This window comes from Chionomys nivalis, chromosome 11 (assembly GCF_950005125.1).
Source record: "Chionomys nivalis chromosome 11, mChiNiv1.1, whole genome shotgun sequence".
Classification (NCBI taxonomy): Eukaryota; Metazoa; Chordata; class Mammalia; order Rodentia; family Cricetidae; genus Chionomys; species Chionomys nivalis.
In genome coordinates this window covers 40,952,345-40,978,725 of record NC_080096.1, presented here as the reverse complement: position 1 = coordinate 40,978,725, position 26,381 = coordinate 40,952,345, and the positions used below count along the sequence as shown (strand labels likewise).

Genomic DNA, 26,381 nt, shown 5'->3' with positions numbered 1-26,381 from the left:
TCACTGGGGAAAGGGAAACTGAGGTGTCCAGGAGACCTCCTGGGTGGCCTTAGTCAAGCCACTTCACCTCTGTGCCTTGGTATCCCATCCGTTATGCTAAGTGAACAAACAGCCTGCACACATCTGTAAGTGTCAACTGAATCAACAAATGAAGGTCATGCTCTTTTCACAAACTCATCATGGTGAGGGCTACACAGGAGCCCAGGGTATCTCTCATGAAGAAGCCATCCGGATGGAGAGCTTGACCATGCGGTATTTACAGTGACCTGTCTGGGGGCTTTGGCATGTCACTGCTTCAAAGACATCGACATCTTCCAGGAGCCCAGTGCCTGCATGATCCAGGAGCGCCGCTGGTGGGACGTGGGTAGGTTCTCACAGCTGGAGCCCCAGCGGTGCGAACTGGATGGGTCACACACCCATGAATCCCCATGTGGCAGTGGCCAAGAATTCCGCCAGCAGCTAGCCATGATGTGGTCCTGGGCCTGGGCTGCGTAGATACATACTGACGCTTCTGGGTCATGTCTCAAGAGCTCCAGAGCTGGGTTGGAGGAAGAGAAAGGCCACTTGCTTAGATAAGGTTCCTCTCTCGGCAGAGCTCACAATTCACCCCTCCTTCCCACCTCCTAGCCTTGGCTTAGACACCCCTCGAGGAGGCATCTTCCCAGTCATTCAGTTTGTCACATCTTTCAAAGCTTGTATGAGAAGTCTGCCTCCATTAGGAACCCTCCCAAGAGTTCTCCAGCCTACTTCCAGGCTCCTTATCGGTGCTCTCGGGTGCAAGCTGAACCTGTGCCTCCTTAAGCATTTAAACTATCCACCCTGCACCAAATGGTTTTGGGTATTGCTTCTGAGCCTTGTTTGCCTAATGAAGTCACAAGCTCCCCAGGATGCTGTGCTTTCTGCCTCTGGGTAGCCCCACAGTAGCTAACATTGCACTCACTACATATAACGCTTTAGCACAGCAGAATGAACTGAAGACTCTTGCCCTGACCCACACCATTCTCTTTCCCTGTTACACACTGTGGTTCTGCTCATGTCCCCATTCCCTCGGCAATCTCACCAATCCTGGGTGTGACTTACTGGCTTTCACTTCATTCAGCCACTCTTCAGTCATAATGTTCTTCATGCAGGGGACCAGGGACCCTGGATAATCCAAAAGGTGTAGGCGTCTACCTTGATACCTGCTCCTCCCATTCCTGGATCAGATGATCTCAGAATCTGTCTGCCCTCTTCCAGCCCCTTAGAGGGCATGAAAGGAGAGCTTCATTATGACGTGAGGGCAGATTCCCAACAGGAGTCCCAGGAAAGTATTGGTCCCGTGGGCAGGATTGAACCAGGATGGCACAGGATCCAGGATGTGGCCAATTGACAGTGCTCTCCTAGGCTGGGCCTTAGCTTCCTTGTCTGTGACATGAAAAAGTACTGCCTCCCTGCCCAATTTCCCCAGGGAATCTGACCCCATAGCCTCATACACCTGTCAGCCACAGCTGCAAGGGACCTCTGAGGTGTCCTTGTGCCATGTACCTGGCTCCCATGATGCCTGGTCCTGGTCCCACATTTATGTGTTTTCCTTGGAAGTTCCTGATTGTCCTGTATGTTAACTTCAGAAAGTGACTCTCCATGAAGTCCTTCCTGACCCCGACCCAGGTTGAGCCTGGTGCCTACCTAGAGTCTCAGAGTCTCAGTGAGCTTCCTGTCTATATACACTGGATCTGTAGACACTGGGTCTGTAAACACCAGGTCTATATACCCTGGGCCTGTATACACCGGGTCTGCATACACTGGGTCTGTATACACCGGGTCTGTCTACACTGAGTATGTATATCCTGGGCCTGTATACACCTCTGTATACACCGGATATGTATACCCTGGGCCTGTATACACCGGGTCTGTATACACTGGGTATATATACCATGGGCCTGTATACACTGAGCCCATATACATTGGTTCTGTATACACTAGGTTTGTATACACTGGTTTTACTTTACTTGTGATTTACAAATCATATATTTATGTGTTTGTGTGAACACGGGGTCTTATACATGCCAAGCATGTGTTCTACCACTAAGCTACATCTCCAGGCCCTGATTTATGTATGAATCTTTATCTCCCACCAGACTATAAATTTCTTAATCTGATATCCATTTGGGAGGTGGAGTGGTAGGGTACGTTGGAGCAAGAATGAAGAGAAGTCAGCATGTAAGGAGCTGCCTCTGTGTATCCCCTTAGTTCAGATGTATGCCAAATGTCCTAGGCCTTGCTCCTGTGTCCCAGCATTGCTTATGTTGGCAGTCCCCTCATCCCGCCCCTGTGTCTTACCCCAGCCCCCATCTCACTCCCCCTCACCCCAGCAGCTCTCTGTTTCTCTAACCTCATCATCACGCCTGACAAAGAGCAGGGAGTCATTCTCTAAATAAACCACTGACAGGATGGGAGGCGCATGGATGGGTGAGGGGATGCACAAGTGGATAGATGGATTGGCTAGTGGATGGGTGGGCAGGTGAGTAGATGGATGGGTAGATGGGTAGGTGGGTGGATTGGTGAGTGAATAGCTAGAAGGATGGATGGGTAGATGATGGGCAGATGAGTGTGCATGGGTTAATAAAAGGATAGGAAAATGGAATATATTACATATATGGTGGGTGGGTAGATAGGTAGATGGATTGGAGGATGAATGGATGAATGGTGGATAAGTGGATGGATTCGTGAATGGATGTAGGGATGGATGGATGGATGGATGAATGGATGTAGGGATGGATGGATGAATATAGGATGGATGGATATAGGGATGGATGGATGTAGGGATGGATGGATGGATATAGGGATAGATGGATGGATGGATGTAGGGATGGATGGATGTAGGGATGGATGGATGTAGGGATGGATAAATGGTAGATATATGGGTGGATGGGGTATGAGAAAGAGCAAATGAATTTAAAACATACACTAAAATAAATGTCATTTTATATAGATCATCACCTCCAGGCCTCTCTGCAGTAAGGTCTCCTGACCCTGGTATAGGGACTATGATTATCTGGGCAGAGGAGAACGGGGATCTAATACAGTGAATGTAGTGTGGTGTGGTGGGAGAGGCAGCCCCAGATGCTGCCGTTAGAAGGGTCTTATGAAGAACCCTGAGCAAAGAGAATCTGTAGTCGATCTTTCCCCCAGAGATTGGGATTCTGGGAAACTCAGACCGGAACTCAGGCAGAGGCTTGGCAGGGGGACTTATTATACCAGAAAAGGTTACCTATGAAGATGACAGAGGACTTCCGGAGGGAGGCCCGTGAATTCTTGGCAAACTCCAGGCTCTGGCTGAGGAAGGTGAAGACGCTGTCTCGGTGAGAGTTCACCTGGAGAGAAGAGAAACCCCTCAAGTGCTGGTCCACTACCTCACAGCGAGGGGCAGCTATTCTCCCCATCAGCACTACCCTGGCCCCGGCTCCTAAACATCCCTCCTGCCCAGCTCTTTGCCGAGAGGCCCCCAGGGACCAGACTTTGTCTTCTTTTATCTGACTGAAATCACCACTTCTAATGGCGTGCCAGCCCAGGTCTCCTATCAGTCCATCTCCCGGGTATAACGGAGGAAAGGTTCCACATTGCAAATCCCACAAGAGATGACATGGGGCACGGCACGCAAAGGGAAACTGGGCTGGCCAGGATGAAAGACTGGGGCTACAGAGCAATGGGGAATTAGCTGGAGGACTGAGCAGTCATCGAAGCCAGGCACAAACAAGGCATTCTCCTGCGCTGGGAAGTGCAAGCCTTCACTCATGACTGGTAGTGACAAAGCCATGCTCTGTGCAAGATCGCCTTACAGAGGCCATCAGGGTGGCTCAGGTGCAGAGAACTGGGAGCGGTTGCTCAGGTAAGAGTCTACTGAGAGAGAAGACTCAAGTGCTTACTTGTCTGTTGACAGCTTCCTCAGGCTGAGGCCAAGGTCTGAACTCCCAGGTCTGGCAGGCAAAGCCTTCACAATCTTACTGAGTCTGACAGCTTCCCGTCGCTGCCTCCATGCCATACTTGCGGGGCTATGCAGCAAGGACAGGACCAGCCAGAGCCACCTCTAAGCCCTGTATGGGGATTGCCCCTAATTACGGTATCCTCCCTTCTACCTGATAAATTGCTTCGCATCCTTCAAGCCTCAATTCAGATGCTACCTCCCACTGAAACCTTTCATGACCCTCAGAGGATGCTCATCTACCATTTTTGTTTGTTTGTTTGGTTTGGTTTGGTTTTCAAGACAGGATTTCTCTGTATAGCCTTGGCTGTCCTGGAACTCTCTCTGTAGACCAGGCTGGCCTCAAGCTCATAGAGATCCAACTGCCTCTGCCTCCCAGGTGCTGGGATTAAAGGCATGAGCCACCACCACCTGGCTGTCCACCATTCTTAATGCTTCTGCAGCATCCCGCACATCCTCAGTCATGGTACCCAGAACTGTAGCTTTTAGTTGTACACCCTTTCCCCCATTGCATACGAAACTCTTCCAAGATGAGGGAACTTTTCATTCCGTTCAGAGTCCTCAGCACCCTAGACGGGACCTGTATTGGAGCTAGTGACCAGAAACAGCTGAAAGAGCAGTTCCCAACCTGTGGGTCCCAACCCCTTTCACCTAAGGCCATTGGAAAACACAGATATTTACATTATGATTCATAACAGTAGCAAAATTACAATTATGAAGTAGCAACAAAAGTAACTTGATAGTTGTGGGGGTCGCCACCCCATGAGGAACCGTATTAAAGCGTCACAGCCTTAGGGAGGTTGAGAAGCACTGTGCTAGATGAGTGAATGAATGAGCTACAGCTGATTAGTTCATTGATCAGCAGTAAGTCACTGGTCTCTTCGTCAAGCTACTAGAGCGTAGCTTTAGCTTCTTGTACTCATTTACTTTTTGAGACAGGGTTTCATGTAGCCTGCCCTGGCTTCCTGCATGCACCACCACACACCACCACACACACACCACCAAGCTGGGGTTATGGGGTGTGCTAAAGCTCTAGTCTAGGGTCTCAGGCATGTTAGGCAGGTACTCTACTAACTGAGCCATACTCAGCCCAAGAACTTTTTTTAAGAAGATGTATTTACTTAGTATGTATATAATGTTCTGCCTGCATGTATGCCTGCAAGCCAGAAGGGGACACCAGATCTTACAGTGATATTTCATTTGTATTTTAATAAATAAAGCTTGCTTGAAGATCAGAGAATAAGACAGCCACCCTGATCAACCTTACAGACCAGGCAGTGGTAACACACACCTTTAATCCCAGTAGCCGCACTAGCTTGCCACAGAAATCGGGCAGTGGTGGTGCATGCCTTTAATCCCAGCACTAGAAAGGAATATAAAACAGGAGGAGACAGGTTTCATACAGAGTTTCATTCTGAGGATTCCTGGAGGCAGGATCGCCATTTCGGACTGAGGTAGAGGTAAGAGCCAGTGGCTGGCTGTTTTGCTTTTCTGACCTTCAGTTGAACTCCAATTTCTGTCTCTGGGTTTTTATTAGTTGTGCTACAAGATCTCATTACAGATGGTTGTGAGCCACCATGTGGTAGCTGGGAATTGAACTCAGAACCTCTGAGTCGTCTCTCTAGCTCCATTAGCTTAAGAATTTAACTTTCTTGTGAGCAAAGCTATTAATGGACAGAAAAGCAAAGCAGAGGGATCGACCACAGAGGTACAAACTGACAGCCACAAACTCCAAAGGTCTACAGAACGGTGCTGAGCGCAATGTATGTAGGTCTTTTGGGGGTTGTTGTTGTTTAGACAGAGTCTCACTCTATAGCACAAGATGGGCTCAAACTCATAGCCGCCCTCCTGCCTCAGCTCTCAAGTGTTAGGGTTATACCCAGCGTAACACAATGCTTTAGTGTGTGTGTGTGTGTGTGTGTGGTTGTTTGTGAGGGTGAATGTATGTGTGGTGTGTGTGTGTGTGTACAGGCATGCACAAGGATACTCCTGTCACTGGAAATACTGCCTGGGAAATTCTGTTGCAGGAAAGGGAGCCAAAAGGCCAGGCATGACGGCCCATGGATGAGGAGAGTCAAGGACAACCTCTGCTGCTGCTGTTGTCTGGGCGCTGCTGTCCACTTAGAGTGTTTTGTTTGTTTGTTTTGTTTTTGTGGAGACAAAGTATCTCATCGGCCTGGAGCTTACCAAGTAAGCTAAGCTGCTTTTCCACTGAGTCCTAGGGATCCTCCTGCCTCTGCCTCCCCAGTGCTGAGAGTAAAAACATGTACCACCACACCCAGATACTTTCTGTGTTTGTTGTTTTTTTTTACACGGACTCCTGCCTGTGTGTCCCATGACAACAGGGAAGGGAGAGTGGGACTAGATGTCTCCAGAGGCTCCGTGACCCACAGTGACACCTTCACAGCATGCTGTGGCTTACTCCCTACTTAGCTATTCACAGAGATCACTGAGAAAGGTCAAGAAAGCGTGAGTCATTGACCAAAACTGTCATTCCTCGGCACAGAGCACCTCCAAGCCCTCTGAAGCCACTGTCAATCTTCAGAGTCGTGGTGAGCATTCAGCATTTGCAACACCCCAGAACCCCTTGACCCCAGCATCTCCACCCTGTGGACCGTCACTAGAAACACTGCCTGGGAAATTCTATTGCAGAAAAGGGAGCCTAAAATCCAGGCATGGTGGCACACACCTTCAACCCCATCACTCAGGAGGGTGAGACATAGAGTCACTGTGAATTCAAGGCCAGCCTGGGCTACATACTGAGTTCCAGACCACGTTGAGGTGCATAAGACCATGTCTCAAGGGGCTGGAGAGATGGCTCAGAGGTTAAGAGCACTGGCTGCTCTTCCAGAGGTCCTGAGTTCAATTCCCAGCGACCACATGGTGGCTCACAACCATCTGTGCTGAGATCTGGCGCCCTCCTCTGGCGTGCGGGCAGAATGTTGTAACATAAATAAATAAATAAATCTTTAAAAAAAAAAAAAAAAGACCATGTCTCAAAACGTTTAAAAAAGGAAAAGAAAAGGTGGAAGGTACAATATGGATAAAATATAGATAGGCTGGTGCTGTAGCTCAGTGGTAGATCACTTGCCTAGCATGCATGAGATCACAGGTTCAGTCCCTAGCCCCACCCCACACACACATGGGAGGGGAATACAGAGAGAGTGCAGGTAGGTAGATAGATAGATAGATAGATAGATAGATAGATAGATAGATAGATGATAGATAGATAGATGATAGATAGATAGATAGATAGATAGATGATAGATAGATAGATGATAGATAGATAGATAGATGATAGATAGATAGATGACAGATAGATAGATAGATAGATAGATAGATAGATAGATAGATAGATAGATAGATAGATAGATAGATAGATATCCACTAGAGGTATCCAGTGATTCAGAGGAGGGGGACTCTAGAAGGGCAGAAGTCAGAGACAGATATGGATGCTCAAGAACCAATGGCTTAGAGGCAGTGATGTGAACCACAAGTCAGAACATGAAACAGGAAGGGGGAAGGGATGACTCCTGGCCTCCAACACCCTTGTAAAGAGTCAGTAAGCTTACAGGAAGCACTCACAAGATACTTGCAAATTTTTGCCACCGTCTGTAGATGGTTTTCCCAGGGCTTCTGGCTGTAAGCCCTTTTTGGCAACTCCCACTTCATGAAGCAAGAACAGCGGAACAGGGTCTTCACACATTTCTGCAGACAATAGGAAAAAAATACCAGCAGTGTGGAATTCCAGGACAGCAGACCTCCAGGGGGAAAGGCATCTAAAAACTGGCCTGGGCAGTGGTGGCGCACGCCTTTAATCCCAGCACTCGGGAGGCAGAGGCAGGCAGATCTCTGGGAGTTCGAGGCCAGCCTGGTTTACAAGAGCTAGTTCCAGGACAGGAACCAAAAGCTATGGAGAAACCCTGTCTCGAAAAATCCAAAAAAAAAAAAAAAAAAAAAAAACCAACTAAAAACTGGCCTGGGGACTGCTGAGACAGCTCAGTGGATAGAGGGACTCACCACTCAAGCCCTGCAGCCCAAATTCAATCCCCAGAAAGGTAGGAGAGAACCAACTCCGCAAAGTTGTTCTTTGACCTCCGTGTGCACACTGTGGCATGTGCGCCCATGCTCAGACATTACACACACAATATTTATTAGTTGGATTTTGGAAAACCAAGTCCTGTTTGAAAGGTGCAAATGGAAGCATCGAGACTATAGCTCAGTGGTAGAGAGCCGGCCTGGCGTGCGTGAAGCCTAAGTAAGGCTTAACCCTCAGCATTGCAAATAAATAAAACTTACAGGAAGAAAAGAAGTTAGCTATTTGAGGGGGAATTCTGTCCAAGATGCCTCTAGAAATCACACCTGGCTGGACATAATTGACTGCTTTCCACGGACTGGCCCCAGTCCTGGCTTGGCTCTGTAAAGGAGGTGCCCCTTCGGGACCGGACACCTGTGCCTGCTCTCACCTGGACCACTTTGGCATTGCCCTCCTGCATGATGAGGAGCAAGGGCAGCAGCGTGCTGGTCAGCTGCTCCTCCAAGGCTTGGGTGCGGGGTATCCGGAGCTTCTGAACCACTTTTCCGTATACACTGATGCAGGAGACCTGCACCTCTTCTCTTGCCTGGGACAAACCGGAGGTTCAGAAGGACCTCTCTCCCAGGAGGAGGCTCCCCGGCCTTCCTGTCCCTCGTTTATAGGACCTTCTTGGCACAGAGGCAGAGAAGAGCCCAGGCCACGTGGTGGGGGGCAACATAGGCCAACCAGTGGCAGTAAGTCCACCTTCTCCGGGAAAACTGATCACAAAAGAACTCCCTTCTGGAAAAGCCACTGGGTCGAGGTGCCCCTTCCTCTAATCTGGGGCAGCTCTGCCCAGAACCCAGTGTGGTGGGGTAGATGGGAGATTCTGCAACCCCAGGAAGTGACTGACCCTCCTCTTCCTACGCTCCCCCCCCCGAGCCCTTACGTCAGTGAAGTGAGGTTGCAAGAGCTGCAGCATCTCCACATAGACTGAGCTGTCCATTAGCTTCTTGCCCTTCCCCTTGAAGATGCTCTTGAGGTCACAGACGGCCTCCACCACCAGCACGCCATCCATGTTCTTCAGGCATTTAACCATGGTGGGCAGCAGGGTCTGGACCTTGGCCATCTGAGGGACAGGAACACGGAGGAGGGGGTACTGCCTGGGCCAGCAGGAAGGAGATCCAGCCTCTCCCGCTCACAGAAGACCTGGGCAGCCCTGCCTGAACCTTGTCACCTATTCTGAGCTCCCTCCCTGGCTGTTCTCCAAAGGGTTCTTTGGTCTCCTTAATTTCCCCCCTGCTGGGTGACTGAATCCATCCGGCTTTTTCCCTCCTCTGGCCCCAGGTCACATAGGATACCCTATGTCACAAGTTAGCTGAGTCTGTGTCCCACCCCTTCTGCCAAGCTGTGTCAGACAGTCCCTAGGAGAGAAAACGGGCACTTTTTACAATGCTAAGCTTGTATCACCCTTCCAGACTTCTGTTTTCTGATCCACAACATAGGGATAATTAGTGCCATTCCTTTCTGCCTGTAGGAACAGTGTACGAAACCTGGATCAGGATATGTTGAAAAAGAATATAACACATAGAGATTGTGTTGGCAGATCCATTTTACAGATGGGACCACCGAAGGCAGGCAAACATAAGCTCTAATTCCAGACTATGACAGCTGAGCCCTCCCTCCAGTCCAAGGCCTGGTAGGGCTGGGCTTCTCTCAACCCTCTACTCACCTTCTCAGATCTACGGGCCAGGATGACCAGGCCCCGGATGGACAGCACCTTCATGATGGGGTTGCGGTGGCTCAGGCCTTCCACCATCCGCCCTAGGGAGTACTCCTCGGGGATGCGACGCACCTGCTCCATGCGGAACAGCTGAGAGAGCAAACAGCACTGACTGCTGAGCCCAGGGGTACATGGCCCACGGTCTCCCTGGGACTCCCAGGATCTGCCTCCTGGAGCCACAGACTTGGAAAATTGACAGGAGCTGGTGCTTTTCACCTAATGTTCACCAGAAACTGAAGGGAATGCTGAAATTGTCTCTCCCTGTGCCTCCACACCGCCTGCCTCCTGCCCGCCTCCTTCGCTCTGTATTCACCCTGCAGCCCACACTCCTACATAGCCAGCCGTGTTCCACCATCCCTCAAATGACCAGGCCCGTTTGTCCCCTCTGGGCTGGCAGGATGCCCTGCCACTACGATAGCCATTTGCATGCTCACACCCACATCTGGCATAGCTCCTTCCAAAACTCAGCCCCAGGTTGAACACGCTTTCCTGAGTCCCAGGAACTCTGGGCATCTTCCTGAGGCAGCAACTAGGAACCTCAGCGCTCCATCTGCCTGTCCGTCCCCCTGAACCTCTGTGATTTTCCTATTGGACAAAAACTCAGTCAACTCTTTTGGGGGGCATTACTCAATCTAAGAATTGGGGTATGGGCTGGAGAGATGGCTCAGAGGGTTAAGAGCACAGGCTGCTCTTCCAAAGGTCCTGAGTTCAATTCCCAGCAACCACATGGTGGCTCACAGCCATCTGTAATGAGATCTGGTGCCCTCTTCTAGTGTGCAAGCAGAACACTGTACACATATTAAATAAATACATCAAAAAAAAGAATTGGGGTAGAATGTGTGTTTACTACAAGGATCAAGTCCTCCCCCCTGAGGACGGCTCCTCTTCCATTGCAGGGTTGGTACCATCAGGGAAACCCATCCTCATCTCCCTGTCCGGCTTCACACCCTCCCTCCCTTCAGCGGCCAACAGGCAGTGGGTCTCACCGGCCCATCCTCACAAACAACACTCTATCATCTTGGCTGCCATGGTGGAGAGCCATGTCTACGAGATGAGGAGAACTGGGAGGAGGAGCTGGTGCAGGGGGGAGGATCACCAGTTAACCAGAGGAGACAGAAGGGAGGAAGGACCACACCACTGCTGCCTTCTGTCTGTCCATGCAAGCCACTCAGGCCTGCTGTGTACCAGGCTGTGGGCCAAGCTTGAGACACAGGATAACAGCTCCTGTCTCTTTTACTTGCAATGTTGGAAACCAGTCCCAGGGCCTCACATGTGCCAGGCGAGTCCCCTACCGCTGAGCCACATCTCCTATGGAGCATGGATACTTCAGTTAACTAATTAAGTTAGTTTTTTAGACAAGGTCTCACTCTGTAGCCTGTGCTGGACTGGCACTCACTAGGCACCCCAAAGCTAGCCGTGAACTCATAGTCATCCTCCTGTGTCAGCCTTCCAAGAGCTGGGATTACAGCCACAAGAAACCATAGACTCACTGAGGAGTCTGAGAAAAACTGCCAGTGGGGAAACATACAGATAATCATGGAGAGGGGACTCTAGGTGTCTAGTAGTGACATCTGAGTTCAGGGAACATGGAAGTACTGGATCCACTGAGATGCTGGCTTGTCTCCCAGGGAGGAGGGAAATCCTCGCCTGGGATCCCTTGCCCTGGAAACAAAGATGCTACGAAGGACTCCAGGTCTGACGAGCTCTGGCCTCCATTCTGTCCCCTGAGAACCTGCTGGAGCCATGAGCAGACCCAAAGAGCTGGTAGGATAGAGGAGTGAGTCAGGAAGACCTGGTCGGGACCCCTGGACTCTCCTAGCAGAGTGACCCCTGACCTCGCCTGTCTCTGAACAACACAATCTTTTCTGTGGAATTATATAGACGTTGGAATGACACAAGGATGAGGTTGGTAGTGTGTGACACATGACTACAAGAATAGTATCTCACCAGGTCACAGAGTCCAGAAGAACTGGGCCGAGCTGGGGCTGGAACCCAGACACCCTGACCCCAAGAGCAGTCTGTCCAAAGCACTTGCTTGCCATCCCATCTCCACCCTACAGACTCTGGTGAAACCCTGGAGTCCTCTGAATGATAACCGTCAGACAAGTGAGCAGGGACCACAGCAGGTCCTCTAATGTCACTGACAGACAGAAGTTGAACCAAATGGGGTGTAAGCACAAAGTGGGATGTTCTCAGCTTCTTTGAGGGAACACCGGATGATTACAGCCTGGATAAGCTTGGAGATGCCATAAAATCAGTGAGCACAAAAGCTCCCTGGCTTAGAGGAGATGCTGCAAACAGGAGACAGGAGGTCCATGTGCTGGGGAGGACCAGAGGGCTTGTGTGTAATGGGAGTGGGGCATGTGCATCTGATGGGGCAGGTGGAAAGGTCCTGGAGTTACATAGTTACAATCACACAGCCGTAGGAAGGAACTCGCACGCACCACTGAGCACTTCAAATGACCTTGTGTGGTGTGGAGGTTTTACAGTAAACTAAGGAAGAGAGAGGCATGGAGGAGTTAGAGTCAAAGGTGAAGATTTGAATCCTGGATCTAGCTGCCATTTGGGCCTTGGGAAAGAGACTGGACCTCAACTGCCTTCTCTGAGGTGGCCATAAACTAGTATCTAAGTTATGGGATTTGAGGGAAAATGAAATGAACCAATTAGCATAAATTGAGAGCAGGCAGGGAGGACAGTAAGCGCTCAGTAAACGTCAGTCAGCTCCGAATGCATTGCCCTTCTGCGGCTGGCCTTCCCAACTCCCGACTTGTCTCCTGAACCTACCTGGCACTTCCTGCCACGCTTGCTCTAATTATGTCACCTCCTTCAGGAAGCTCTCCCTGAGGCCCTCTCTCCAATCTCCAGCTCTCTCATGACCGCCCCCAGCTTCATGCAAGTCCCAATATGGCACCCTACACTATAACCGGGATGCTCTCTGTCTTCCCTGCCACACTGAGAACTTACCAAGGCCAGGGTGACGTCAAGGTCACATTTGTGTCTCTGGTTCCTGACACATGGTGGTGCCAAGCAAAGATTAACAGGTGCCTGGGGTTTTGGAAAGTCTGGAAGAGTGGGGTATAGGGGTGCATAGGGGGAGACGCAGGAGAGAGACCTGTGAGGCCTTCCTATTGACGAGACATGCAGGTTCTGGGAAGGCTTTAGAAACTGGAAAGTGTCGTTCCCCAGAAGGCCCCAATGACTGTCCCCAGGTTCCCAGGGCCCCAGGAGGTACCTCCACAAAGAAGGCGGTGGCCGTGACCTTGTGCTTCTCGTCACCTCTTTCCAAGAGCGGGATGAGCAGGTAGAGGATGCGACACAGCTCCTGGCAGGAGTAGTGCACCATGGCCCTAGGGAGGGCAGACCCTCAGGTTCCCAGTCACACAAGGCTCTGAGTGGACCTGGCTCAGCTCTCAGAGCTGGAGTGTGGCAGACCTGCGGTCCCGACCACGAGTTCCTGCTCCCCCTCCTTCACCCATCCCACAGAGCCAGCAGGTGATCAAAGTACCCCTACCCACACAGCCAGCATCAGCACCACAGGGAAACTGCCTGAAGACACACTCTCAGGACCCTAGCTCACACCCACTGAGAACTCAGGGCAGAGTGCTGCCAGCCAAGATGTCCGTGGGTCACTGAGTCTAAGAGAATAACTGTCTTATACAGAATAGAAGGGAGAGAGTCTGGGTTCAAATCCTGACTCCAGCATGTGCTGTGTGATTTGGGACAGGCACTTAATCTCTGGGCCTCAGTTTCCTCGTGTTTAACCCTGAACTTATCATAGCACTGTTTCTTTGGTGCTGGTAAGAACCTAAATGGAATCGCCGTCCATGTAGCCCCTTTTTGCGTGGTGCTTGGAGAACAGTTAGTGCTCCATCAGGTGACTGTGTGCTGAGCCCATGGAGAGGCTCTTGTAGCAGGAATCATGGCACCAGCACAGAAGTCAAGATGCCCCTCTGTAGCCAGGGAGCGGTGTGTGTTTGGAGAGGGAGCACTCATCTGGGCCAGGGTGGGAAGGAGCTTTGGTGAAGGACACATTACCACTTCTCAGTTGTGTGGCCTTGGATAAATAACCCATCTGTGTTCTTGTGCAAGGTGTGTATGCGTAAACCGTGGCCTGCCACCAGCCTCCATAATGGTAGCCTGTGCTTCTCTCTCCTTCCCTCTCTTTCTCTCCCTCCCTTCCCCGCCTCTGGTTTTTCAAAACAGGATTTCTCTGTGTAACAGCTCTGGCTGTGCTGGACCTCACTCTGTAGACCAGGCTAGCCACAAACTCACAGAGATCCACCTGCTCTGTGTCCAGAGTGCTGGGATTAAAGACAGGTGCTATCATGCCTAGCTGAAGAAGAGAACTTCTAAGTAAACTGGTTTTTATTTATTTTATGTGCATGTATATGTGAGAGGGTGTGCATGCCACGGTGCTCATGTGGAGGTCAGAGGACAATTAGTGGGAGTTAGGTTTGCCTTCCATCATATGAGTCTAGGGAATTGAACTCAGATCGGCAGCCTTGGCAGCAAGCACCTTTACCCATTGAGCCATCTTACCAAGCCAAAAAAAAGGGGGGGGAGCTAACTACATCATTTCAGGGACCAAGTTTGCCTCCCAAGAATGGACGTCATCTTTCACACTGCTGTTATCCCCCTGCTAGGACAGTATTCCCCAAGCTGCAGAGAAGAGACCGGGGGGGGGGGGGGACAAAAACTGTTGCTCAGAGATGCAAGCTTGGGTCTGTTTGAGGATCCAGAGGGCCCACCCTATCCCGCCCTATCCCACTGAGGTCCGCACCTCACCTTGCCAGCAGGGACACTCCCCGGTAGTGATTCTCTGCCTGGGCCATGAACTCCCAGCCACCCTGCTCCTCCAGAAACGTCGACTCATATGAACAGCCCATTTTCAGAAGCAGGGTTTTCACCACCTTCACCATCCAGCTGCCGAGACAAGGGGGTAAAATCTCCTGTGCACTGTGTGCCTTCTACTTGACCCCTCTTGCCAAGGCTCCTCTCTACCCCCAGCACCCTCTCTACCACACAGTTAGCAGGGTGCACTGGATCCACAGACGGTGGCTCTTTATAAGTAACACATCCTTCACTTTCAGAACCTGAGAGACAGCAGACACAAAGTCCCCCTCCACCCACCCTTTCTCAGGGGCCTTGCTTCCTGGAGGAGCCGGCTGCCCAAACTTCCTTTCCTGTGTCTTGCCTGTTCCCCTCTATCCTCCCCATTGAGCCATGAATGTCTTGGCAGCCTAGGGGACAGTCCTGTCTGCTCTCCTGGACACTCAGTCTTCTGCCAGTGCCCGAGTCCCTTTTGGTCCTGGGGAGTTGTCACACCCAGGAAACTGAGCAGAACTCAGAAGGTCCAAGTGAGCTCAGGGATTCTGGAGGCCGCTGCCACCTTTTAACCAACTGGATGTCTAGCCCAGCCTATTGTCTCGTTACGAAAGTTAAGTTACAGCCTTATACTGCTGGGATGCATTCTGAGAAAGGCCTCAAGAGCTGGTGGCAGGTGTGAGCATTGAAAGACCCGGATAAATTCAGACCCCTCTAGCAGAAAGAGTAGAGCCAAAAAAAATCTAGCAGGGAAAGAAGAACCAAAAGTCTAGGTCAGCTGTTTCAGTGACTCTGTTCCAGGAACTAGCTGACCATAAAGTTAGATTACAATCTTGAGAAACAGGGAGTTACCCCCTTGTGATTATCACTGGTATTTTCAGAATTTTTCAGTGATCACTGGTATTTTTGGAATTTTCCAATGATGCCCTCCCTACCCCCTTTGGATTACTGGGTTGTGGTTTCTTCCCTTAATTACCCCTTCTCCCAGCTACTCGGGGTGGAACTCTACCCCTGCATGGGAAATGAGTTTCCGCCCCAGTGCACTGGTTCCTGTCCTGTCAATAAACCTCAGGTGATTGCAGCAGGGACCATCTCTCGTGAATTCCTGGGGGGTCGTGTTATCCCGAGACTTGAGTGAGAGTCTCCCCGCTCCAGGGTTCTTTCAGCATCGTGGTGTGTCTTACTCTAGCTTACGTGGGCTCTTCTACAGTCTTAGGGGAACCACCATTGTGGGGAGCACAGTCCAAGAATGAAGTCGGGTGAGGAGAACTCTGAGGACTTGTGAGAAAACCAAAGTCTAATGACCTCAGTTTCTTCAAAACACGGAATTGTTCTTGGAATGTGTTTTCATGCTCCTCCCAGGTGTAGTGGATGGAAGTGAGTTTGCTCCAGATCGCTAGTGCAGTTCTTACATTGGTACTATTTCTTGCAACGTTTCAACTGCTGTCTTTCATTTGACTCAGGTTCTCTGGGTCAGCTCCAGGTCAGGCAGGTGGACCTTATACTCACTGGGCCCAGATGCTGCTTAGATCCACCCTGTCCTGCCGGAGAGCCTCTAATCTCGGAGAAAAAAGACCTGTCCCTTCTAAGAGAATAGTAAAGGACCTGAAAGATGCCACTGTGACTAAAATTAGACCTCAGAAAAGTGTTAAGGTCGATCTAAATGTCACTTTAGCTAAAATGTTGAGAATGTGGTTAGCAGCAGCAGCTCATGATAGCAATCCAAGCAAGCACCAGAGCTACTTTTCTTTTTTCTTTTTCTGTTTTTGGAGACAAACAGTGGCCAGTTCAGAAACTGATTGTAAAATGATTTTTTTTTTTTTGTTGCTGTTGTTTTTGTTTTTCGAGTCAGGGTTTCCCTGTGCAATCATCTTATCTGTCCTGGAACTAGCTCTTGTAGAGCATGCTGGCCTCGAACTCACAGAGGTTCACCTGCCTCTGCCTCCTCAGTCCCTGAATGGTGACTGGACAGCCACGGCACCACACAGAACAACTGAAACACCCAGGGCTGCCAAAACCCTCAGGCCACGCCTGTGTCCGTGTGCTTGAATCCAGGAGTCCCTCTTTCCCTTCAAACTCACATGAGACATGTCACCTGATACCAACAGAGCTGTCACATTCATAGCCTATGCCCCTCGCCATGCAGGAGATGTGACTACTTCTGTAGGGTGACTTTTTCATCTGTCACTGAGTCTGGAGCACCAAGGAGTCACACAAAGGCCACACAACAGCGTGGCTGCCGTGGCTAGCTACCACAGGTATCCGTAAAGCAACAGAAAGGACTGCCGGCTCTAGAAGCCGGAACCCGAATTTAAGGTGTTGGCAGGGCTGTGCTCCTGTTGGCGGGGATATGGATAAGATGAGCTGTTCATGTCTGTGGGTAGGTGTGCTGTCGCTGTGGCTATGGGCAGGGTGGGTACTCTGGCTTCCTTCTAGGGGTCCTGTGGTCTTAGCGGAGTTGAATCCTCCTCTTGTGGAGGCTGTTCCCTTCATCACTTCCAGACAGGGATGCCTCCGTCTGTGTTCCTTCTACTGTGGCTGCAGCACCCCTTCATCTCCCGCTGTTGCTCAGGAACCTAACAGTCCCGGAAAGCACAGAAAGAGATGTAAGAGGGCACATGGACGGTGGGTGTCTCTCTAGCGGCGTGGGAGGCTATCAGTTCTCACAACCATTAGGCAGAAATCAGCCATTCATCTCATGGGGGTGGGTGGCCAAAAGGTTAACTATCAAAACAAACAAACAAACGGGGAAAAAACCAGAGCAAACATGATGGACAGCTCTGTATCAAAGGCCTCCAGCCACACGCAACTTGTCCTTTGCCCTCCTGAATATGCTTCTGTAAGTGAACACACAAGGATGAGAAGGGGAATGGACCAGCACACCACGGAAACAGTTAACTTTCTGAATGACAAAAGACGTAAAATAAGCACAGGTTAAGTGGACAAATATAATATAAATGACAGTTAATTCCTTTAGTAAAATGGGTTCTCCTATATTAATAGGGAAAATGAAAATAAAATAGTTTTAAAAATTGCTAAGAAAAATCCCCAATAGCCCTATGGGGATGGACGAAGGGCAAGGGCAACTTGCTCACATAAACGGGAATACAAATGCCATTTAAATCTCAGCTTCATTCAAATGAGAGCCATGAAAACTAAACCCCCAGCACACGCACATGCACCAGGTGTGGTGGCGGGAACCTGCCTTCCCAGCACTCAGGATATGAGGCCGGAGAATCATGATTCCTTTTAAGGACCTTATCTAAAGAAAAGAATAAGAAAGAAAGAAATCATTTTTTTTTTTTGCAGCTCAGATTTGCAAAGATTAAAATGTTCTGCAATACATTAGCCGAGAATAGATGTGGGGATGTAGGCACTGGCATAGACCACAATCACTCGTGACGGTTTCCTCTGTGCACCCTGGCAGATGGGGCAGTGGAGGAATTGCTACATTTTAGCTAATCTCTGTGTGTATGTGTGTGTGCATATGTGCCTTCAGAGGTTAGAGAATCGATTCTCTCCCCCATCTTGTGGGTCATAAAGATGAAACTCAGGCTTGACAGCAAGCACCTTTATCTGCTGAACTATCTCACTGGCCCTTCATTTCAATTTTCAACCCTCAATGGTCATTAACTTTCTCCATCATGCATTCTTATGCCATTTTAGTATCCCCATGCAGAAGTCCATCGATGCTCCACCCTCCCTTCAGGAGCCCATCCTACACATACAATTACATGCGTGTCTCTACGCAAGCCAGCTCACAGCAGTGTCTCTGCCATTGCAAAGGGTAAGGAAGTGCCCGAATCAGGAGGGGGCTGCAGGGCTGCCCATTACGGGACTGAACCTCTGTACATAAGGATGCCCCGCTGTCAAAAATAATGAGGCAGCTGTATGTATGAAGGTCTCCAAGACCAGATACCTAAGAGCAAATGTATACCTGTGTCACAGGCTAGCCCATAAAAATAAAATATAAACCCATGTGCTCATCTACACTAACTACCCCTGAAAGGGCATGAAGGAAAAAAACTTGCTTCTCTTCTGGAAAGGTATCTGGGGTACAAAGAGGAAAAAGAGAGTTGATTTTAATGATCTGCTCCCTCCCCCTGGTATACATAGATTATGTTCCAATCAATGAGAACATTGGTGGGTCTGTGGTACACATCTAATATGAGCAAGTCCACTGGGGATGGCAGCGGGTAAAGATCCCCAGACCACTCATCCCTTCACACCACCACGCATTGATCAGAGCTGTGGGATGCGGAGAAGGGGGTCAGAACCAGCTGCGGAACAGGGGTGTGAGTCCAGTAACATCGCATCTCTAGTGTCTGGAGAGGCAGCTCGGTGGATAGGGAATGCTTGGTCAGCGTCAACTGAGCTCAAGGTTTGATCTATAGAACCAGATAAACGGGTCAGGGTGGAGCATGCCTACAATCCCAGTGACAAGGGAGATGGAGACACGAGGATCAGAAGTTCAAGATCATCCTCATCTACGTAACAAGCGCTGGGCCAACCTGGACTATGTGAGGTCCTACTTCTAAAAACAAATGTATGTTCCACTTCTGGTGCTCAAGTTAATGTCTATGAATAAGATGTCTGAGGGACCCCCCACTGCAAGGATAGCAGGGTAGACAGACAGTGGGGCCTACCATACAGGTAAGAAGACAGGAGGCTGCATGTCATCCTTGGCATCCTTCCGAGGAGCCACGCGGCTGGGCAGGCTGAGGCCAATGTGATAATGGACCTGAATGAGCAGAGCCAGGAGCAGCTGAGGGTAGATGCGCCTCACACGGCTCACACAGCTGTTGACGGACAGGAGCTCACACAGACCACTGGCTGCCTAGGGGTAGAGGGGAGGCCAGTGGCTTGACCCAGTCCATCCTTCCAGCACCGCTGGCTGTAGCCTAGCTTATTGCTCTGAGAGGCTGGGACTGGTTCACTAATTCAGTCTAGGAAAGCACAGTGCCTGTGGTCTCTGGCAGACGGGACCAACAAACTGAGTGGGGTAAAAGGGAAGGAAAGCAGGTGCTTGGTCCTCACCGCCAGGGGCACAATGGAGGCCCGGCCCTTCTTGGTGATGGGTTTCTCCTTCAGGCTAGTCAGGAGCAGATCCAGCAGGTCTCGGATGTCACAGCTGGGCTTTCGAAGTATCAGCTGCCTCCACATCTCTGCCCCATTGCTAAGTAGGAGGGAGGATAGTTAGTGGTACATAAGGCGGGGGCCACCTGATGCCAATGGCTTCAGGGCTGGGGTGCAGGGCCAATGAAATGGTATCCAGGAGTACACCCACAAGGAGTGGTCCTGAAAGCATTCTCCATGAGGCAGGAAGCTAGCAGTGATTGAGAACCTCATTCACAGGTTTCAGCCCCAGTGCTTTATCCTCGTGTAGTGTGTCACTGGGCAAACATTCATTAGAGTGGGCTTCGTGTACCAGGCACCAAGCAAATCTCTGAGGATACAGACGCAGACGCCTGGAAGCACTCTAAGTCACTGACTTCTCGCCCAATAATCAAGGACATTATTCCCATTTTACAGAGGCAGAATGCTGCTGCTAACAGGCTGCAGAGGTAAGATGTGACCACACCTGATGACTCCGAAGCTGTCTCCTAAGAGCAGCAGTGGAGGTCACAGAGCCCTTTGGGGCCTGGATCTTGCCCTTATTCCAGACTCCCAGGAAGCAAACTCCAGGCCCTTTGCCCGAAGCTACACCAGCAGGAGGAGCAGCAGCACCAGGGCAGACTCTGGGCATTTGGCAGTGAGCCAAAGGGTTACTGAAACCCTTTTGCCTGAATGCCGTAGCATCTGAACCTTCCGCTCATTCCCCAGCTCTGTTCTCCTGGAAACCCAATAAAGATAGTATTTCAACTATGTTGCTAGGCAACATTGTTTAGGGTAAAAATGGTCATGTTTATAGCTGCTTGGTATATATAACATCTGGATCAGGGGGAACTATCATTAACTATAAGAACCAATGGAACAGCATGGGGCTTCCTTGTGGCTGGACTAATCTCTGAAGAGATGCAGAGAACAAGGATCCTGTAAGAGACTCTGGTCCCTCTGAGTCCCCTGGGCCTCCTACCCTCACAGCCAATGTTTACCTGGGAAGCATATAGGGAATAAATAGTGAGAAGCCTTCACTCTCGGGATCACAAAAGGGGCCATCAAGTCAAGGGCAGCCCTGGTAACCTAGTGACTGAGTGGATCACAAAAGAACCCCCCTGCGGCTGCAGTTCAGTGATAGGGCACTTGCATAGCATGGCCTTGGGTTCGAGTCCCAGCACTGCATAAAGAAAAGAAAAACACCCTAATATAATTCCAGTACCTGAAAGTAGGAGGCAGGAGGATTGCCATGAGTTTGAGGACAGTCTAGGATATATAATGAACAACACCCCCCCCTTCCTCTTCTCCTTGTCACTGTCTCCCCATTCATCTGTGTTCCCATCTCTGTGTGTGAGAAAGAAAAAGACAGAGGGGAGGAAGGGAGAGGGAGAGAAAAGAGACAGAGACAGAGAGAGGGGGAAAAGGAAAGGGAGACAAGGGGAGGAGAGAGAGAGAGAGAGAGAGAGAGAGAGAGAGAGAGAGAGAGAGAGAGAGAGAGAGAGAGAGAGAGAGAAGAGCTCCCCCTGGTGGGCAGTACAGCTATAATGAGCTATAAATAGCGGGCCCTCAGGGTCCCCTGACCTTGACTCTGTGACTGACCTGCTCCTTTGGGCACACCCCCTCTTGCATAGTTCTGCATATTCTTCCACATTTCCTCAGAATCAACCATTCTATGTAGTCCCTTTCCCGATTCATTCATTTAAAGGAGCAATAGATGGGCTTGTCCAACAGGTTAAAGGAGGCAAGACTTGTCCTTTGTCACCATCTGGCTAGGCTCCTCTCCAGCCCAGACAAGGACCTCCATGGAGGCAGCGAGCGGGGAGCCACCTTCTGCTCACTGACACTGTGGAGCAGTCTTTCCTAAGGGAAAGCTGAAGACCAGAGAGGGCACATGAGCTACCCGAGACCAGCAGCTACCATTAAAGAAAGAGCTCCAGGCCTTGGAGTCAGTCGGATCTGAGTATAGATCCCCACGCTAGCAATGCCTCAATGGGTATAGAGGCCAAGAAATATCTCCGGAGCCTCATTTCAACTTCTGGAGACCAGCACTAAGTTGGGAATTAGAGACTGGATTTTCAGTATAGATCCAGCAATGCTCGGGAAGAGCCTGGGTGGCTGTCATTACCACAGACTGTAGGAGCAGGGAAGGGCGGGGCTTCTCTAGACAAGAGCATCTCAGCCTGGGACAAGACTGCCTCAAGCCTTTGAGATCTAGAAGATGGAAGCCTCCATGCTTGGTACCTGTCCAGTGGGAGGGGGCACATGAACAGGGCTACCACGACCTCGGTCATGAAGGAGCTGGCCAGGAAGGAGATGGGCAGCAGGGCCACCTCACGCGCCCGTGGCTCCTGGATGTGGCTCAGTTGCATATAGATGCCCTGCATGATTTCTGGAATCTGGAGGCCGCCATGAGCAGGGGAAGGCAGACTCATAGGAGAAGCAGAGAGGGGACAAGAAGCATGGGTAGACGGCAGAAGGACGTAGGGTAGAGTAACAGAAGGGGGGCCAAAGAGACAGGGAGAGGAAGCACAGGACAGGACAGAAGTGGGGAGAGATGTTCAGGGGCCTGCTACTCCCCCTGGAGTGAGACAGACCCCTAACTGACGTCCCCACTCAGGGCTGGTGCCTCCTCCTCCTCCCTAGCCCAGTGCTCAGCTCCAACCCCGCCCACAGGCAGGCAGGCTATCCCAGTAGAAGTGTGGGATCCCGGAGGACTCCCCCAGTCTAATATCCGGGCCTCTGCCTCCAAGAGGCCTTACCACCTCCAGCGCCCTGTGACGATACCACTCCAGCACAGAACTGAGTGTGACCTCCGAGGCCAGCTGCATCATCTCCCCGGAGTCCTTCCCCTGAGCCTCTGAGATGTCCTTCAGGCCTTCCAAGGCTGCTAACAGCAGGTCCTTTACCTGCTGGGGCCCCAGGAAGTCTCCAAATTCCTGAAATATGGGTAGAGAGGTCTTGGCACTGCTGTGTAAGGCAGATCCCCTGAGACACACAGAGAAGCATAGACTCCACCCAACTCGAAGAGAAAGGTTGGTGCCGGGTACCATACACATTCTCTAGTGCATGCATGTTAGACCCGATACGAGGTCAGAGGGACAGCTGGGCACTAAGGTGCTCCTGTAGCCCAAGCTGCTTAGGAGGCTGAGGTAGAAGGACTACATGAGCCCAGGGGTTTGGGAGTAGCCCGAGGAGGGTAACAAGGCTCCATCTTTAAAAGAAGGAAAAGAGGGGGGGAGGGAGGGGGGAGGGAGGGAGGGAGAGAGAGAGAGAGAGAGAGAGAGAGAGAGAGAGAGAGAGAGAGAAGGAAGAGAAAGGGGAGGACAATGGACAGGGGCGATATGGCCCCTGCCCCCAGAATTGGCTGGCAAGTGCCCAGGAGAAGGAAGTCATGGGCTGGAATAACAGTTCTCAACCTCCCTGATGCTTCCACCCTTGCCCACAATTTCTTACATTATGGCGACCCCCATAGAATTGTTTCACTGCTACTTCATAACTATAATTTTTCTACTGTTATGAAATAGAATGTAAATATCTGATATACGGGATCACACATCAGATACCCTGTATATCAGATATTTACATTATAGCTCATAAATAGGACAGAGAGGACAGAGGAGGGCACCCGGGAAGGCTGTGCCGCCTGAGAATGCTTCCTTCCTACGATGCTTTCTAGTGGCAACCCCTTGTCCCTCCCATCCCGGCCTGGGAGCCCAGACCACTGGTAGTCACCGCAATGACACGCAGAATGTTCTGGCATGGGCTGACAGGGTTGTAGGGCCCTAGGAAGTGCTTGTTGTTCTCATACAGCTCTTTCTTGTTGGTGTCTTCCTTGTCCTTGGTTCCTACAGGAGAAGACACCTTCTGAGGAACCCTGACGCCACCATTGCTTTGAACTGTCTGTCAAGCCCACATCATCATCCTCACAGTCGGTCTTCACATAGTGAACAGGCGCAGGCAGCTGGTACCCAAGCCAAGAAACAACACAACCAGCCCCCCTCCCCCCAGGAGCCCCTCCTCTGACCCCTCTCAGCACCCAGAGCAACAACTGTTCTGGTTTCTGAGGCCCAGGTAGAGGGCTTTGCTTTTGAACTTCTCATCAAGGGACTCGCAAAACATTATCCCTTGTGGATGGTTCTACCCTGCAGCCGCCAGTACTTATTCTCATTCATTCGCAGTGTGGTCGTTTCCCACGCTAGGAGGGCTGCAGCGTGCATGCCTGTCTTACTTGGCATGCACCTCTAGGCTGCTTCCAGCCCTCCTGCCCTGTGCTGCTGAGGGCACACAGCAAGTCTCCTGGTGAACATATTGACGCGTCTGCCAGGGATGCGCCAGGGGAGAAATCCCCGACTCAGTAGGCTCGGGCTCACCCTCCTGAGACCATTTCCCAGCCCTGTCTCCCCGAGCAGTGTGCAAGAGCCCCTGCTGCTTCAGCCCAAGGCATTATCTATTTCATTTTGTTATTGCTATTCTAGTAGCCAGTGGCTTTTCTTTCCCTTTTTTTTAAAAAAATTGTTTTTTGTTTGTTTGGTTTGGTTTGGTTTGGTTTTTAAGATAGGGCCTCATCATGTAGCCCTTGCTAGTCTGGCATTCACTATGTAGACCAGGCTGGCCTCTAACTCACAGACCTGCCTCTGCCTCCAGAGTGCTGGGATTAAAGGATGCAGCCTCCACATCTGCCTCACCCCGTTTCCAGTTCTTGGAAGGAATCCGGGGCCTGACGCATGCTAGACAAGCACTTACCCACAGCTTTGCAATCGTCTTTTGGATTTGAGCTGTTCCTGTGTTCGGGTGGTGTTTTTATTTTGTCAGCTTATTGTTACTTAGGCTTGGTTTTCTTGAGACACGGGGGCTCTCATAACCCAGGCTGGCCTCCAGCTCTCTCTGCTGCAGAGGAGGGCTTGAAGGCCAATGCCCCTGCCTCCCTCCCCCACGTGCTGTGCACCACCGTATCTGGTCCATTGTGTGTGTTTCCAGAGGTGAGGTCTCTTGTCCAGGATGGCCTCGACCTTCCCATCCAATACTGGTACTGTCACTATATGCCGCCAGGCCCAGCCCTGGCGACACCGTTAGCGAACGCCGGTCTCTCCAGCCTCTGCTGCTTTTGTTTCCTTTGTATCTAACTTACTTTGTGCTTTACTTGTTTGTTTTGCCTATTATCTGTCTCCTGGCAACGAGAAGGTAAGTCAAAGAGAGAGGTGCTTAATGAATCTCTTCTCCAGGCTGTGCCCCCAGAGCTCGGGCAGTGCCTGGCACAGAGAGCCTCCTGGTCTTCTGGGAAAAGAAACACATTTAGGGACTATGCCCTCATCGGAGCCAGGCCTGGGTCCTTCCTGGAGCCATTCAGTCTGCACAAAGCCTGGGCACAAGAAAGGGTCACTGAGGCAGTGTAAGGGTCTGGGGTTCTGTGGCCAGGCAGAGCCAGCTCCAGGCTAGCCTTGCACTTTCCACGGATTGCCAATCCAAACTCATGTCTCCCTCCTCCAGAGTGATTGTGGCCTGGGGCTCTCCCAAAGAATACAGGGCTCTCAGCTCAACCTGGGTTTCAGCAGGACAGATCATACTCAGATACCTGAAAAGTGACTCATTGTTCATCTGCAATCAAATTAAACTGGGCGTCTTCTGTTTCCAACCATCTCTGGCAGCCTCGCTTTGGTCTATACTCTCCCGATCCTAGGGCCAATCAGTATTGTAGACTACCATTTAAGGGTCATGAACCCCAGTCAGTGGAGGAATCTCTCGGGAAACATTGCCCCAAATGCTGGAACTAAGAAAGAGCAGAGACCCCAGAAAGATCCCAGAATTGGGGGGGTGGGGGTAGGGGAAAGAAGAAAGCTCTGTGTGATAAGGGCCTATGACATGGAGCCCTGAGCTGGTCTTTCCATGTGCTCTTATGAAGAATAGCATTTAAGGGGGCTGGAGAGATGGCTCAGTGGTTAAGAGCATTGCCTGCTCTTCCAAAGGTCCTGAGTTCAATTCCCAGCAACCACATGGTGGCTCACAACCATCTCTAATGAGGTCTGGTGCCCTCTTCTGGCCTGCAGGCATACACACAGAATATTGTATACATAATAAATAAATAAATATTTTTTAAAAAAAAGAATAGCATTTAATATTTTTTTAAAAAGCTGTGAATTACACTTTACTGTAACCCTGTACAGATGAGGAAATCTAGGCAAGGCAAGTGCTGGCCTGAGGTCACCCAGCTGGGAAAGTCGAGTGTCACAGCCAGGTCTGCTATGCAGACCAATCTGCCTCCATAGTCAGGGAGTCTAAGTGACCAGCCAAAGTTTCCTGGTTGAGATAGAGTCAGGAAGAAGGGAGAAAGAGAGGCCGGAGGTTGGAGGCAGCTGGCACTGGGCAGTCCAGGGAGAGGTAGGCTCATGTCATCTCACAGGCTCCCTGAAGCGTAATCTCAGGACGGTCTCTCACTAACAGGCTCCAGATTCTAATGGAGGACCTGGCCTTCATTAGTTCCAAATGCATAGTCTACGAATATGGTCATATGCCAGGCCAGGACTACACTCAGGACCAACAGAGGACCTTGCCCTTCCCTCGTGGTATTACAGCCTAGTAGGAACGACAGATAAAAGAAGAAGCATCCATCATGCCTAGGTACCCATGGTACCATGGGGAGGAGTAATTAAGGTTGGAACAATACAGAAAAGCTCAGTTAACGAAGGGCAGCTTCCATCAAGATG

At 50.6% G+C, this 26,381-nt stretch overlaps 1 protein-coding gene across 1 annotated transcript in view; it reads right to left on the bottom strand.

Annotated features, from left to right (window-relative positions):
- Positions 1-287: 287 nt before the first annotated feature.
- The window catches only part of Mroh7 (maestro heat like repeat family member 7), a 43,963-nt gene continuing 17,869 nt past the window's right edge, over positions 288-26,381 (bottom strand). The window contains exons 9-22 of the mRNA XM_057785213.1: positions 23,413-23,525; positions 22,440-22,616; positions 21,922-22,076; positions 19,621-19,759; positions 19,230-19,420; positions 14,545-14,682; positions 12,992-13,106; positions 9,709-9,849; positions 8,926-9,105; positions 8,428-8,583; positions 7,547-7,669; positions 3,251-3,353; positions 1,081-1,143; positions 288-538 (exon numbers count right to left, since the gene is read on the bottom strand). Coding sequence (XP_057641196.1) covers positions 288-538; positions 1,081-1,143; positions 3,251-3,353; positions 7,547-7,669; positions 8,428-8,583; positions 8,926-9,105; positions 9,709-9,849; positions 12,992-13,106; positions 14,545-14,682; positions 19,230-19,420; positions 19,621-19,759; positions 21,922-22,076; positions 22,440-22,616; positions 23,413-23,525 — 2,045 coding nt within the window. The remainder of the gene's footprint in view (positions 539-1,080; positions 1,144-3,250; positions 3,354-7,546; positions 7,670-8,427; positions 8,584-8,925; positions 9,106-9,708; positions 9,850-12,991; positions 13,107-14,544; positions 14,683-19,229; positions 19,421-19,620; positions 19,760-21,921; positions 22,077-22,439; positions 22,617-23,412; positions 23,526-26,381) is intronic.